Raw genomic sequence first — 15,900 nt, 5'->3', positions numbered from 1 at the left:
CTGTGATTTACTAAGGAGTAAACTCATGTTACTTTGGTTTCAATATGATATAATTGTAACGAAACATAACAATCATATCAATAAATGTGAGTGGGATTAAGTCAACTGCTAAAATTGTTCAAGGGGCACCTGGATGGCTCGGTAGGAAGAGCATGTTACTCTTGATCTCAGGCTTGTGAGTCTGAGCTCCACTTTGGGTATAGAGATGACTTAAATGAATTTTTAAAAATTGTGCAAACTGGCTCATAAGGGAAATCCCAACCATATGCAGCATAGAAGACACACCTAAAACACAGAAGGAGTAAAAGTAAGGTGGTGGATAGTGATATAAAATGCAATTGGAAACTATAAAAAAGTATAGATCATGATGCTATCAGACAAAGTAGGATTCAGATTCCAAAGTATTATATAAGACAAAGAAGAAACTTTATATTGCTAAGACTCCATTATTTCAATAAAATACAAAAATCATGAATATGTATGTGCCAAATAACAGAATAACTACTTTTATAGAACAGAAACCACAGTAGATATAAGGAGAAATAGAAACACACTAAAAATTAATTCTCAGGATAATGCAAGTGGACAAAAAGAAAAAAGATAATAGATTTAAACAAAATAAAGAATGTATTAGATCTTTTAGATAATAGAGAATATATTCTTTAGATAATAGAGAATATATTCAAGAGCACATGAAAAATTCATAAAAGTTGATAATATGGCATAAATAAGAGTAGTTTTCAAAAACGTGGAATATACAAACCATACTCTTTGATCATAAGTAAAATAAAACTAGAAGTTAAACACAAAGTCAAAAAATAAAAAAGGGATGCCTGTATGGCTCAGTCAGTTAAACGTCTGCTTTCGGCTCAGGTGTTGATGATAATTATTGATGATAATGATATTATATATAATTTAGTTTGATTCTGTGGTAGACAGGTTATAGATAAAATATATTTGAAGACAATCCTCTATGGGAAGGGAGCACAATGACAGAGGGATGTGGTTCTTCTTCTTTTAATTATTTATTAACATATAATGTATTATTTGCTTCAGGGGTACAGGTCTGTGAATCATCGGGCTTATACATTTCACAGCACTCACCATAGCACATACCCTCCAATGTCCTTAACCCAGCCACCCTCTCTCTATCCCTCCCACCCGCCCAACAACCCTCAGTTTGTTTAGTGAGATTAAGAGTCTCTTATGGTTTGTCTCCCTCCTGATCCCATCCTGTTTCATTTTTTCCCTCTCCACCCCCATAATCCCCCTGCCCTACCTCTCAAGTTCCTCATATCAGGGAGATCATATGATAGTTGTCTTTCTCTGATTGACTTACTTCGCTCAGCATAATAGCCTCTAGTTCTATCCACATCGTTGCAAATGGCAAGATTTCATTTCTTTTGATGGCTGCATAGTATCCCATTGTGTGTGTGCGTGCATGTGTGTGTGTGTGTGTACATACACACATATACATATATATGTATGTGTATATATATGTATATATATACATCTTCTTTATTCATTCATCTGTTGATGGACATTTGAGGAATATGGTTCATAATCACTGGAAGCTAGGAGTGCTCACCCTGCCTTCTCTATGTTACACATTCATCATCACTCTGGAATTCCCCATCATCAGTAGGGAATCTGCTGTCTCATGCTACCCAATCATTCGTTTTAGAAGAGAGATTTAAAAGTCTTATTTCCAAGTTGAAGTGAGTACATAGACCTTTACCGCTTTCCCAGTGTCCTTTGGAAATATTTTTCAGAAGGCTGATTGTAGAAACAATTCTCTTTTCAGTTGCAAACTGACCTAGCACAGTGGTTGTGGGTCTTCATTACAGCCTCATGGGTTTTATTTGGGCAAACTTACCTGAGTTGAGGGGCGGAGGTAAAGTCCACTCAATGAAAGGATGACGGTCAAAGGTGTTGGTCCTCTGGCACTTCTGCACATCTCCATCATTTTGGATCATGTCCACAATTTCTTGTGTCCAGGTTGTGCCTAGAGCATCAGTTATTGTCAATTCCATCCACTCACTGAACAATTTAATTCATTTCCTTGATTATTTATGTATTCAGTAAAATTCACATATGCTGAATGTTAAGTGAAATCACCTCACTTATCACTTCCTCTTTAATCCCTAATGCCTCGCATAGGGCTTTGCACCTAGTAAATGTAGTCCGAATGAGTGAGTCTCGAATCAAATGAATGTAGGGAGATACAAAGATGAATTAACTGCTGTCTGTGTCCTAACAAGTTTATGATCTTTTTGGAAGAGATAAATTAGGACAGAGATTACCTCTTGCCTAGCTTATATTCATTCTTCCCTTCTTTCTCAAATTAATAGATCCTTAATTTTTAGTTGGGCGTACAGCTACTTGCCTCAAAGGCAATATTTTCCAGTCTTTCTTGCATGATGTGGCCATGCCATTTTGGGAAGTTTTTTTTTTTTTTTTTCCCCAAGGGAAGGAACATGATCTTATTCTTCCTTCCCTACCTTCTTGCTGCTTTTTGGAATGTGTGCAGAAAGTTAGAAAGACCCAGGGTCTTGGATGATCAATACAGACACCATTTCAGCCCTGACTCATCTCCAGACTGCTTTTCCTTTTGGGTTTTCTGACACTTGTAGCCAAATTGAATCCTAATGGACACAGAAGAGGAGTGCAACTAGGCATACAGGTCAGCAAAGAGCTAGACTGTGCTCACTGCCCACCGGATATCCATTGTCCTTTTTCCACCGAAACTATTTTGTGTCTCTCTGACTCTTAGCCAAATCTGCTGTTCACGTATACATATGACTGCACACATACACAGATAAATACACAGATAACTAGAAGATGAACAGTATACAGTAAGAGCCAAAAAGGATGTGCAAAGGGTTGCAGGAGTTTGGAGGAGGAGGCCAACTTGCTGTGAAGAGGGTCAGTGAGGCTCAGCTCAGATGGTAGCTTTGGAGTGAAGAGTCAAAGCATGACTGGAATGTTCATCTTCATTAAGAAACCAGGACATTCCAGGCTTCTGGGGTGGGGGGTGGGGTGGTGCGGGCGTTGGGGGGGTCTCAGGAACCAGGATAAAGACAGTCACATTTCCAAAATGGGTAGTGTAAGTGGGTTCACAGAGGGTAAGAGGTAGTGGGGGAGGTGAGGGAATGACTGGAGATGTGGGGACTGTCCAGAGGGCCTTGGGATTGACTGCATCATTTCAAGGGTGAGCTGAAAAAAAGCTCCGGCTCTGAGGTATAATGCAAATTCACGTTCGGTTCTGAGCATAAGTGTCCAGTGCAAACCAGACAGAAACAGAGATTCTTGAGGAATTGAGCCCTGCTGACAGGAAGCCCCTGCCCTAGTTTTAAGTAATATGTGTCATGAGAACAGAGTGAGGCTAAGGAGGGACTTCCCAGCCACAGAGAACAGAAACAGTCTGAGGAGGTTTTGAAGAACTATGGTGAATGGACTCTTTTCTGAAATCTTTCTGGTTATGTATACTGAGAGTTCCTCTTGTGGAGTTAAATGGCCACTGAGAGATCTTCTCAAACTGGTTATGGCTTCAAGTTCATCACCTCACTTGGTTGCATGGCTTGATGTTACAAATGCAGGTAGTGCAGGGGGACTGTCATTCTATTGGCCTCCCCGGTTAAGATGTTCTCTGTTCCTTCAGAGAAGGAACAGATGTTCCTTATGTTCCTGCATAAGCCTTACAACCCCTTGCCTTTGCAGTCCCTCACTTTTGTCATAGCCTCCTCTTCATTTTATAAGATCCTGGTTAAGTGTCACCTCCCCATTCCCAGATCCTTCCCACTGTACTTGCATGGGTGTTGGACCCAAAGCTATTAGAACATTTCATATTGGGGTGAAAGCTTTCATTCTCACATTGGTGTCACCCCACTAAGAGATGCTTCTTACGGGCAAGGAATGTGGTCACTTCCCGGATTGCTTAGCTGATGGGAACAAGGAGTGGCTGGGTTGGCAAGATGACTGTGAGAACTTCTGTATAATTTCTCAGACTCTGTTTTAAAATAATCATGTGATTAATTTGGTCCTTCAGGATCTGAGATTCTACCCAAGTAAACAGGAGGACCTTGGATGCTGGGGGATTGGTGCTCAGAAGCAAGTCTGGTTTCATTTCTCCTGGGGGCCAGCCCTGGGGAAAACCTGCATTTTTAAAATAGGGGGGCCCCTCCAGGCATTCCTAGTCCTCTATAGCTGACTTCCCCACTGCCAGTTTCCCAAACCTACCTGACTTTGCATAGGATGCAATGAGGAGATCATCAGGTTTTGCTTGGAAATTCCAGATTTTGTCCCACTTATCACTCATTATCTTGGTCATAAGGACTCCATCCACTTCCCTGATTTCTGGTTGTATGTATTTTCCCACCAGCTGGTGATCTTTCATTTCATCCAGGGACATCTTAACAGATGCTTAAAAGAAAAGAATGCTTGTGTTAAAGCTCAAAACAGTCATTCCTATCAAGAAAAATATTCTCTGAAAAAGGAGAGGTGTCATGGGCATTCATTACTATGCTTATTAATATTAATTTAGGTGCAAGAACTCAAAAGAGGGGGAGCCAGCAGCATTTTCAATAGCTTCGTTTCAGGGTAACAGGATGGTAAAGACATGAACATATTTCAGAGGAAAGCACATTGGGAAATGTGCTAGACCAGATGGGTTTTGATGGGCTTGTTAAAGATGGCCTGAGGCCTGAGTGACAGGAAGACACCAGGTGAGGAGACCGATAAGCTCACAAGCCCTTGTCAAGTTTGAGCAGTAGGAGAAGGTCAAAATGTAATCAGCACTTAGGCTGGCTGTCTACAGATCAACATCGAAGCAGGCTGTGGGTGGGTTGGTGAAATCCACATCTGATCTAGATAGCTCTAGAGCTGGGCACGAGTCACAGAGCAGGTGGGGCAGAAATAAACTCACATTAGGGTTCCCTTTCCACATGATGGCCATCAAAAGATTTCAGTGGGGCCGATCTGGAGTACATGAAAGTCTCTCTGTGCATCAATAGCTCCAGGTGTCACTCTGCCCAGATCTCTGGCTGAAGAGCAACATATGCTAGCTGAGGAGGTGACCCCAGTTTGCTTGGGGAAGCAATGCCCACTGGCATGGCATGCCATAGTGGTTCCCTTCACAGATAGCTTTGTTTCTTTTTCTTTATTATAGAAATGTAGCACACTAAAGCCAACTACAGCATTACTAGTTTTAAGAGTAATCTTGGCACATTTAATAAGTACTTTTTATGTAGGAGCAACGTTAACATATTGGAATATCCAACAGACGAGCTTGTAATTAGAAGTCAATGTATTATTGAGTATTTTAATATGTAGACTCAGGATTTTAGGTTGAAAGTTAAGATAATTTTACTTAGCTTACAAATGTTTAAGAGAATTTAAGAATCAATTCATAAACTTAATTTTACAAGATTTGTGAGGTTTAGTGAAGTAATTAGAATTTCTTTCTCTTTTTGTTATTCTCAGACAACTGAGGTCCTTAAAGAGAGTAAATGCAATTGAAAATATTTAGGGAATTTTATTAACTAGTTGAATAAGCCTTTGTAAGTGGAAAACATTTACCCGTATGCCCCTGATACTCTGTGATCTGCTGTAGGGTGCAAGACTCTGGTTTTAATCTGAATTCTGAGTTTTGCTTTCCTCTCTGTAGAATGGGGGGGGCGGCTCAGTTTGTAACTCTAAGTTGCCTCTGACGTAACTGTATATCTAGTTGTACATATTCCTTAGCTGAAAGTCAAACAAAATAGTGACCACTCCCTTTACAGGAGGTTTTTGCTTTTTGTACTTGCTTCATTTTGAATAATTTCTATTGTTACCTCTCCAAGTTTACTAATTTTTTCTTCAACAGTGTCCAGTCTGTTGTTTATCCTATTCAGAGTGTTGTTCATATTTGACATTGCTTCTTTTTTTAATTTCTAGGAGTTTAATTGGGTCTTTTTTCTTTTTTTTAAGATTTTATTTATTTATTTGATAGAGAGAGAGAGATCACAAGTAGGCAGAGAGGCAGGCAGAGAGAGAGAGGGAAGCAGGCTCTCTGCCCAGTAGAGAGCCTGATGCAGGGCTTGATGCCAGGACCCTGAGACCATGACCTGAGCCAAAGGCAGAGGCTTAACCCTCTGAGCCACCCAGGCGCCCCTGGGTTTTTTTCTATCTTACATACCTCTTCTATCATGCTTATACCTTATCTTTTTTAAGATATTTGTGTGTGTGGGGATTTTTAAAAATTTTATTTTATGTAACCAGAATAGTTCATCCATTTCTCTAACACCTTCTTCTCACCTGTGACAACCACCAGTCTGTTCTCTGTATCTATGAGCCTAGTTTTAAAAATACATATTTTTTCTATATTCCACATATAAGAGAAAACATATAGTATTTTTCTTTCTCTGTCAAATTTATTTCAGTTAGCATAATGCCCTTGAAGTCCATCCATGTTGTTACAAATGGCAATATTTCATTCTTTTTCTTTTTTTTTTTTGTAATCTCTACACCCAGTGTGGGCTAGAACTCATAACCCTGAGATAAAGAGTCACAATCTTTATAGACTGAGCCAGCCAGATGCCCCTTATTCTTATTTTATGGCTGAAAATTATTCCGTTGTGTGTGTGTGTGTGTACATACACACTATATGTATATACATATGCATATGTATACACACAGATATATATGATTAATCCCTTATCTGTTTATTCATTGAGGTTCATTTAAGTTGTTTCCATATCTTGGGTATTGGAAGTAATGTTGAAGTGAACATGGGGATGCATATATTTTTTCGAATTAGTGTTTTCATTTTCTTCATTAAATACGGAAAACGGAATTGCTGGATCCATATGCTAGATCAATTTTTAATATTTTGAGAAATTTCCACACTGTTTTCCACAATGGCTGCACCAAATCTCCTTCCCATCAGCAGTTGCAGGCTCTCTTTCCTCCATATCCTCGCTATCGCTTGCTGTTTGTTACTGTTATAAGCAGGTGAGCCTCCTTCACTTTAGGTCTGGGCCTGATCTGCTGTCTCTGTGCTGGGACCCAGGGTCAGGAGTCTGAGCACATGAGCCACTTAAGAGCTGTTTCTCAGTTTGCTATATAGTCTTGTGGGTCTTGGGACACGAGCTTCCTTGGTTTGCAAAGTTAGATGTTTTGGAGACCCATCACCCAAGTGTATGCCTTAAAAGTTGGGTGGCCCAATGTAGTGTGTGAACAGTTTTCTCCTCAGGGAGTAGCTCTGGGTTCTGAGTTCCCTTCCAGTTATGGGTTATGGTGCCGAAGATAGGTTTTATGGTGAGATTGTGTCTCAGCCTGTCTCCCACTTCGATGTGGTCTTCTCATTTGCCTGATGTGTCACTGTCACTCAGCCAGATTTTAGGTTATTTATTTATTTATTTATTTAGACTTTAGATTTTTATAGAGGAAATTGTTCCATTTGTAGCAGTGGACTCATTGAGTTCATGAGAGGAGGTGGGTTCATGATCTTTCTACAATGCTACCTTGAGCCAGAACTCAATCTTGGGTGGGGAAGCATATAAAAATAATTCCTCTCCCCCCAGAATGTTCAAGTCAACTTGATCCTTCAGAGGTATGTAGTCTGTTTCAGGCACACCCTGGCCCACTGCACATATTTTCTGCAGCATTTGTGGTGTTATTTAAAAACAAAATTAATAGGTTATGAGTATGGCAGGATGGCTTTAATAGGGCTTTACTCTTCTTTGTCTGATTCAACATTTATGGACTAGAACAGCCACTAAGAGTATAAAATTTGCCAATTTCTTCTTGTATTTCTCTCAGTTTTTACTCTTTATACTTTGAATCTGCTAATGAGTGCATACTAGTTCAAACGTTTAACCTTCTGAATCAATTTTTCTTTTTATTATTATGAAATGCCACCTTTATCTCTGATATTGCTTTTTTCTTAAAGTTTTCTGTGTCTGATACCAATGGCCACAATAGTAGCTACTCTTTAGGTAGTATTTTCCAGGTATATATATTTTCCTAGCCTTTTAATTTCAATCTTACTCATTTTATTGTTTTCTGGTTTCTTTCTGCTACCAGGAAATCCACTGTCTTAAATATGTATATTTTTTCTAACATGTCTTTCTTCCCTACTTTGTAAAATAGTGTTTTATCTGGTGTTCTCAGATAAAGATATTGTCTGGTGGAACAATATCTATGCTTATATTTATTCTTATTTATCTTTCCTGGAGCTTGTAATTTCTGATATCAAGGATTTGTAAATTTCATAGATTTTTGGGACATTTTCAGCTCTTCATATATTGTCTTTCTCCTGCTCTCTTTGCTCTTACCTCGTGGAACTAACTGGCTTTGTGTCTGACCTGCTGATTCTGTCTTCATCTCTCTTGGTCTCTCCTTCACAGTTTCCTTTGCTTTGTTTCCCTGGCTCCAGTCTATTGTGGAGATAGGTGAGCCAGGTGAGCCCAGCTGATGAAATTGTGAAATCACAGGGCTGTGAAATCACAGGACTGTGATTTCTCTAGCCCTGCCTTTCATTCGATGAATTCCCTTTTCAGCGGGAGAGCAGCAGTGTGCCATCCTGCCCGTAGCACAACAGTTATCAAAGATGGTTTGGTGGGTTTGTAGTGATACAAAGGGTTATGCAGAGTGGTTTGCCCATGACAGGCCTCTTCTCTAGGGATTTTCTGACTCATGGGCAGCTGTTAATGGTCTCCAGTTTGGTTAGGCTAATGGCAGCTGGACGATTTTCACATTCAAGGCCATCCTATTTGGGGTGTCTTAATTTGGAGGGAGATTGCCCCAGAAACCAGTCACAATGAAGGTTACCCACATTTCAGCACATGCAAATGACCACACCAGAGGCTGTACTTAACCACAAGGTACATACCTTTCTCTTAGTCCAGGTCACCGGCTGTGGGGGGGCTCTCAACTTCTGACTTGCCCAACAACTCTGCAGGCTCCACCCTTCACCACAAAAGTACAGCTTATGACCCCCACCCCGGCCCATCAGTCCGGGGCTCCTCAGCTCCACCATTCTGGCCTGTCGTAGTCACCACTCCCACACTCCTTATTGCTCCCGTGTCTCTGCAGGTCCTGTGGGGGCTGTTGCCACACTGGTCTGGGCTCACCGCGGGGCACTATACTTACGACAGTGCTTGCAAAATGCATTGTTTTGAATTGCAAATTATACTCCTAAACCAAACACTAGAAACTGTCTGGTCATGCTTCTGTTCAGGGAGTTCAGCCACTGGTAATTTGATTTCATTGGACCACTGCCTCTGTAAGTGGCACCACCAGCTTCGCTATTACATGTATGGATGCTTTTACCAGCCTACTGCTTCCTATACCCACAAGGAACATCTCTGCAGAGCAGATAATCTTGCTTTTCTAAATATGTCCTGCCCCCATTTAGCCTTCCTGACACCATTCACTCAGATCAAGGATCTCATCTTATTGCCCATATAACATGGCCCTGGGCTCTCCTGTGGGACATCCAATGGAATTTTTACCTCCCGTTCCATCACAGACCTCTGGCATTACTGAATGCCTTTGTGGTCTTTTAAAATACTTGCTCCTTAAGTTGCAGGGCAGTACATGGACTCCTAAATGGACTTCCCTGCTGCAGTGACACTTTAAACTCTTGGTCATATGACCACCATTCTCCTTACACCAGTTGGACTTGCCTGGCTATGCTGCCTGATTATTATCAGAAGGGAATCTGTTGCCTTCATCTTATGGGAGGACATTCTTTACAAGTTTCCCAATACTTTTGAGTCCTCTTACCTACTTAAAATGCCAATCATGGGGCACCTGGGTGGTTTAGCTCAGAATGGAGTCTACTTGAGATTCTCTCTCCCTTTCCTCCTCTCCCTGCTTGTGCATGCTCTCTCTCTCTCTCTCTCTCTCTCAAAATAAATAATTAAGAGTAATAATAAACCCCAGAGGGCAACTCTGGAAAGTTGCTGAAACCCCACAACCACTTGGCTGCCGCTGCCGTGTTTACTCTAGGCCCCCTTGCTTGTTGCTTGACTGCGAGGCAGGCTGCTTTCTGCTGTGACTTGAAGTTTTGGAAAGCCAAATTATGTGTCCAGTCTTACAACCTTGTGGGCCCCTTTAAACACTTCACTCAGTTGCTTGCTTTCACCACATCTGTTAGATTGGTCCACATTATGGGTCCTACTAGGAGTTAGTGAATTTATTTACTGTTGAGAGGACCCCTCCCTTGCTGTAAGTGACACCACCACCACGGCACCTCTAGTTCAGGAACAAATCTGCAGGGGTTACCCTTCCCCACAGTCACCGCTCTGGGCGCCATAATCTCCCTGTTAATAATCCCTCTAATAGACTTGCTTGTCAGTGCATTCCTTCGTGATTTCTTAGTGCAGATGGTTTTAGATGACCATTTAGCTTTAGATTACTTAACAGGTCCAGCAAGGACATGTGTGTGCTGTAAAGGCCACCACCTGCTGCATACATGTGAGTGATTCGTGACAAATTCAGATGATCCAACAGGTGCAAGTGTTCTGCAATCTCATCCTAGTTATCAAACACCTACCTTCATGTTATCCAAGGGCTTTGATGTATTTTCTTGGCTGGATTCAATAAATGAAGGGACTGGTTTGTCAGGATTTCAAACTGTGGTTTGTTTAATGATATTATTGATTGGCATTTATGCTTTGCTCATATGTTTCATATGCTGCGTGACCAGTCCCTGTTAGCAGCTTTTAATATCTCTGCTGCCTGGACAGTGCCCATGATTTTCCCTAAAGACTAATGCCTGGGCATCTCAGGGTCAATTGTGATGAGCAAACAGCTATTTTGAGTTGTGCATAGGCATTTTATAGTGTGACAACCCTGTTCACACCCAGGGTCTGCAATTCAGATAAGGACCTGGGTTTAGGGTGCCCACCATAAGTTCCTGCTTCATTTTCCCCCAGGACATTTCTAAAATAACTACTTACAGTTAAGCCCACAAAAAGTCACTGAGCTCCATCCTTGTAAGTAAGAGGTGCTTGCTACCCTGCTCTTGATCTACTACTTGCTTGTAACTTGGGACCAGAAGAATGCCCTTCCCCCAGCTCATTGCAACACCTCCCTTCTGGGATCTCTAAATAATGAATCCTGCGGCTTTACTTCCTTTGTGTGGGTGTACTGAAACCGTATCTTAAATCAAAATGACTCCAGGGTTTTCACTTCCTCGAAGTGGGAGCTCAGATGTCAAGGAAGATACCTGTTGCCCCTACATGGGTGGCGTGTGCCTCCTTATTCAGCAAGTCAGAGCTCAACACATTTGCTCAGGCTTCTCAGCGCAATTCACCATCAGTAACCCTTTATATGTGGGATTCTTTCGCTCTGTTTTGAAGGTAGGCTCCTCCAGAAAACATTTTTCCTTGCTCTGCTAGGGTGTGTGGCTGCTTTTTAAGGATTTCAGCTGATCTTCTTCATGGAAGAATGCAGCTAATAAATGTAAAAGGGATGATAGGTATAAAGACGGCACGAGTAGATGCTAAACACGCTTGGATACAATCTTGAGAGGAGTGTGATATTCACAGAGTTTCAAAATATCCACTCACAGCAGATTACAGAGGCGGAAATGTGCCTTCTAATGGTCACCTTGCCCAAGTGTAAATTAGCATCCCTGATAGCAGGATGACCTGTATTATTGCCAGCTGTGATGCAGTGAGATATCAAAAGTATGACTTGGGGCATTTTCCGGTAACAATGTTTTTCATTATTTCCCATTCTTCATATATTTTCATTCTTCATCTAATCATGAAGAAACAATTGGATACAACCACAATGAGAGATGTTCTATGAGACAATTGGCCCGAATTTTTCAAAGGCATCCCCCTTAGGGAAATAGACAACAAAAGAAACCAAAATGGTTAGGGCCAGGGGCACTCTTCCAGACTATAAGAGACAAAAGAGACATATCAAAATGCAATGCAAGGAACTTAATAACTGAATTCTGAATAGGAAAAACAAAAAACAAAAAACAAAAAACAAAAAAACAAAACCCCAGCATTAAAGGACATTATTGTGACAGTTGGGGAAATTTGCCCAGACTGTATGTTTGGTAGTGTTATGATAAGAAAGGAGAATGTCCTTACTTTTAGGAAATATCAGCTGAAGTATGCAGGGGGTGCAGTGTCAGAGTGACTTCAACTTACATCTGATGTTTCCTTAAAATAGTGTACATTTATTTGTATATATGGGTGTGTGTACCCATACATATAGGTAGAGGGCAGATGGAGGGGAACGGGTGCAGAAAAATCTTATTAGTTGCTGAATCTGGGTGAATGTTTGTAGGTATTCTTTGAACTATTTTAAAAATTTCTATGTAGTTTTAAAATTTATAAAGAAAAATATAAGAGAAAAACAAGTCTCATTTGTTTTTCTGACACCTAGATAGTAGGAGCATGGGCTTCTAACACAGGTGACAGCCAGCAGGTGGTTTTTCATGAGCAGGGAGATTTCTCCTCCTCCTTCCCAATCCCCAAGCCAAGACCAGGGAGTTCTCTTGCTGTACCTCTTCTCAGGGTGGGCTCTTCCAGGAGTTCTGCCTCTTCTCAGACTCCCCACCTTGTGTGACGCTGGGCTTTCTTTCCTAGCTCCCCACTCCCATTGGTGTCAGCATCAGAGCTCAACTTCAGACGGACACCTTCCCCCCAACCCACTTTTATCTTCCTGGGGAGCTTTCGTGGTTATGGATTTTCCCTAAAGTTTTGCTGGTTCACACAATACACTTTAAAATACATATTTGTGAAAAATATTATGTCTAGCTTTTTAAAAAGATGTTCTGCCACTATAGGCTTGTTCTGGGTATTTACTTCTCTAAACATACAATTCTTATCTATACTTTGAAGTATTGATGGCTTTCTATTTTTTATTTCTATATTAAAGTTCTAAGAAGTGTTCATATGCCATTTGTCCTTTCTGCTGGTCCTTTTTAATGAGTTTTTAATTTTGGCTGTGAGTTCATTTTCTGTGGGGACACGTGTCAGTCTTCTGCGGTCTGGTCCAGGTTTTGGATGTGCCCCTGTTAGGTGGCCCAAGAGTATTACTAATCTGTGATTTATTTTTATATTAAGTTACTAGGCCAAGTGTGTTGTATAATTTGATATGTAGCACAGACCTATGCTTACAAATTCCAAGGGGACAATTCTTTTTCATCCACAACCCAGAATGACAGTAGTTAAGTTTCCTCACTATCTCCTGGTACAGAGGCCGGTTTTCTCCAGAGCACTTTGAAGAATCCAAGTTCACAAAAGAGCTGTATTTCAGGTTCCCTGAGGTCTCCATTCCTGACCTTCCTAATATTTAAGACGGAGATGGGCATTTTACCCACCACACACAGAGCCAGTGTCCTGCTATACCAAACTTTTTTCCCAGGTACTTTAAAATGCCCTGTTCTTCCTCTGTGCTCAGTTCCACATTTAATAGAATGTCTGTTGTATGTAACAGAATTTGTTGGTGTTTGCATTGGCAGGATTTTCAAGTAATCTTGTCTGCTATTGGAACAGGAAGTTCCTTAATCTATTATTTTTGGTTTAAGTAAAAAAACCATTATTCTGTAAGCTGGCAGAAAGACCTCCCTGAGTACATGTTTAAACTTTTTAAGCTTCTTACATTGAGTCAAAAAGTAAATAACATTCATTTAAAAACAAAAATATTTCTTAAATTAAAAGATCATCTAAACATGTTAAGTTTGGTGAAAATTTTCCACGACATAGGAAAACAGTGATACTTAAGCAAACTTTGCCCTGAAACTCTGTTAACAAACTCATTTCAGCTTCCTGGTCACAGGAAAAATGTTCTATTCATCTTGGTGCCTCTAGTGCTGGTCTGATGACTGACACAGGGTGGGAGTTTGATTTTTGTTTTGTCATTAAGTGGATTTGAACTTGTTTATTCACCCACCAAATTGGAAGACACATATTTTTCTTCTTGAATCACATCTTGCCTCTGCACAATCCTGACCCCAAATGTATGTCATCCCTGCTATTACTTATAGACAAAGCCCTAGCCTGTGGATTTCCTTGGGGGAAAATGGAATTGGCATGTGGCCAGCTCTCCTGTACCCTGTGGAGATGGAAGTTTCATCCTGGTCCCAGGGGAGTTTCAGGTCCTCTGGGTACAACCTCAATCACAGCTTAGCCAGTGGAGGCATGTGTGAGACAGGACTTGCCCAGAACACTTAGCCCATCGGTGCCCACCATAGACCCCTCGTTCTGGTCCCCCATCCTGGTAGAATATGAATGTGTACCTTTGGGTCAGGGATATATCTTGCTTCCCCATCTATCTATTTATTGCATTTCCATACAACTTTGTTGAGCTCCAAGACAAGGTGAAGTGCCCAGGAACCCACACTGTTCTATAGAATAGCCTTCTATTACTGGGAGGCTATTGAGGGGCAGGTCCCTCCAGGACACTAGCAGTGCACACTTGAGGGGAGGGATTCAGCTCTGGAAGGTGACAGGGCAGTTTTCTGACTTGATCATGCTGGCCACACAGGGATTGCTCTACCACGCAAGTCTGGCATCTTGGGGTGGGTGTGGGAGGCTTTAGTAATAGGTCAACTGAGTTAAAGGGTGAGCTGTTACAGAAACTTTGAGCCTGGTTATGCAAGATGTAGATTATACACTCCCTTGGTCTCCTCAGCCTCAGACTCAAGTTTCTCCTGTGGCTTTGGAATGTCACAACTACCTGGGCTGAGCCTCCAAGATGCCTGGTACCCTCCTTCTGCTCATTGCTCTCCCACTCCCATGATAAGGAACTTTGCCAGAACTTCAGTGATTCCAGAAGGTCAGAGCAAAGTGTCTATGGTTGCCTAGCTGGAATCTTTTCTGAAGATGGTAAATTGGGGGAGGGAGTTTTTTCTACAGCCACAGAAAAGCAAAGAAGGCCTGTGGTCAGCCCTGCAGGCTTTACCCAGCCTTCTGAATCTGCTGTCACTTTGCCCTTTGATTTTTTCAAAACAACTTTCAGTGAACAGGCTCAAGTGACACCCTTGGCAGAGAACCTGGGATCCAACTGTCCTTGGTTGGTCTGACCCCTGTTTTAGGGCGGCTGAAATTGTCTGACAGACACAGATTGGGAACCTTCCTCCAGGGAGGTGGACCAGCAGTGTTTCCCACCTGCAGGCAAGGGAAGGACCTGATAATAGTGTGCTCATGGGGGATTTAACTCTGAGGAAAGAGTTATACTTTAATTTAATAAAGCCACCATAGGACCAATGGACAGAGGCCTTGGGAAATTTGGGACTGGGGGCAGAAAAGTATTTTTTTCCCCTTTAGATCTTTGAAAAACATGTCTTTCCTTTATGAGCTGGAGAAAATGATCTACTTTTCTCCCATCTTTCTGACCTTTCTCTCTTTTCTCTTAGAAGGAGAACAAATCTAGTGATTCCATATAAGGACTTTCAGGCAGTACTTACAAGATTCCAGGTGAGTGGGTTTGGGAGACCTTGATCTTTTCTTTCTGTTTGTTGACACTTGATGACTCTGTTTCCTTTAGGCTTTTCCTCCAGAATGCTTTGTCCCTGAAGCCTCAGATGTGTGCCACAGATTAGGAGGGCCGATGGAGAAGGACTTATATTGGTCCTGTCCCTTCGTTCCCTTGATATAGGACCTTAAGGCAGGTCAAGGATCAAGCTACTTATAAGCACTTGACAGTGGAAAGATTTGGTGAAGGAAGTAACCAATAAAAGCCTGGGTGATTATCTCCTGCAGATCTTACTGACGACACAGACAGACCTTTGATTCCAAACTGTTTCGGCTTTATGGCTACCTATTTTCTGGTGCTGGCAAACTATTTTGGAATTGCAGATTTGGAATTACAAGGAGTAATTATGTGGTATGCACAGTGTCACTTTCCCTCCAGTACCTTAGTGTACTTTGATAATTGATTGGGGTC

At 41.4% G+C, this 15,900-nt stretch overlaps 1 protein-coding gene across 1 annotated transcript in view; it reads right to left on the bottom strand.

Annotated features, from left to right (window-relative positions):
- Window positions 1–15,630, bottom strand: part of LOC125109301 (sulfotransferase 1C1-like) — a 35,340-nt gene extending 19,710 nt beyond the window's left edge. Inside the window, exons 1-3 of the mRNA XM_047746152.1 lie at window positions 15,422–15,630; window positions 4,240–4,422; window positions 1,877–2,005 (exon numbers count right to left, since the gene is read on the bottom strand). Coding sequence (XP_047602108.1) covers window positions 1,877–2,005; window positions 4,240–4,411 — 301 coding nt within the window. The 5' untranslated portion in view covers window positions 4,412–4,422; window positions 15,422–15,630. The remainder of the gene's footprint in view (window positions 1–1,876; window positions 2,006–4,239; window positions 4,423–15,421) is intronic.
- Between the last annotated feature and the right edge of the window lie 270 nt (window positions 15,631–15,900).

Source organism: Lutra lutra, chromosome 9, assembly GCF_902655055.1.
Source record: "Lutra lutra chromosome 9, mLutLut1.2, whole genome shotgun sequence".
NCBI lineage: Eukaryota > Metazoa > Chordata > Mammalia > Carnivora > Mustelidae > Lutra > Lutra lutra.
Note: the sequence above shows the minus strand (reverse complement) of the source record. Positions and strands in the feature narration are given on the sequence as shown.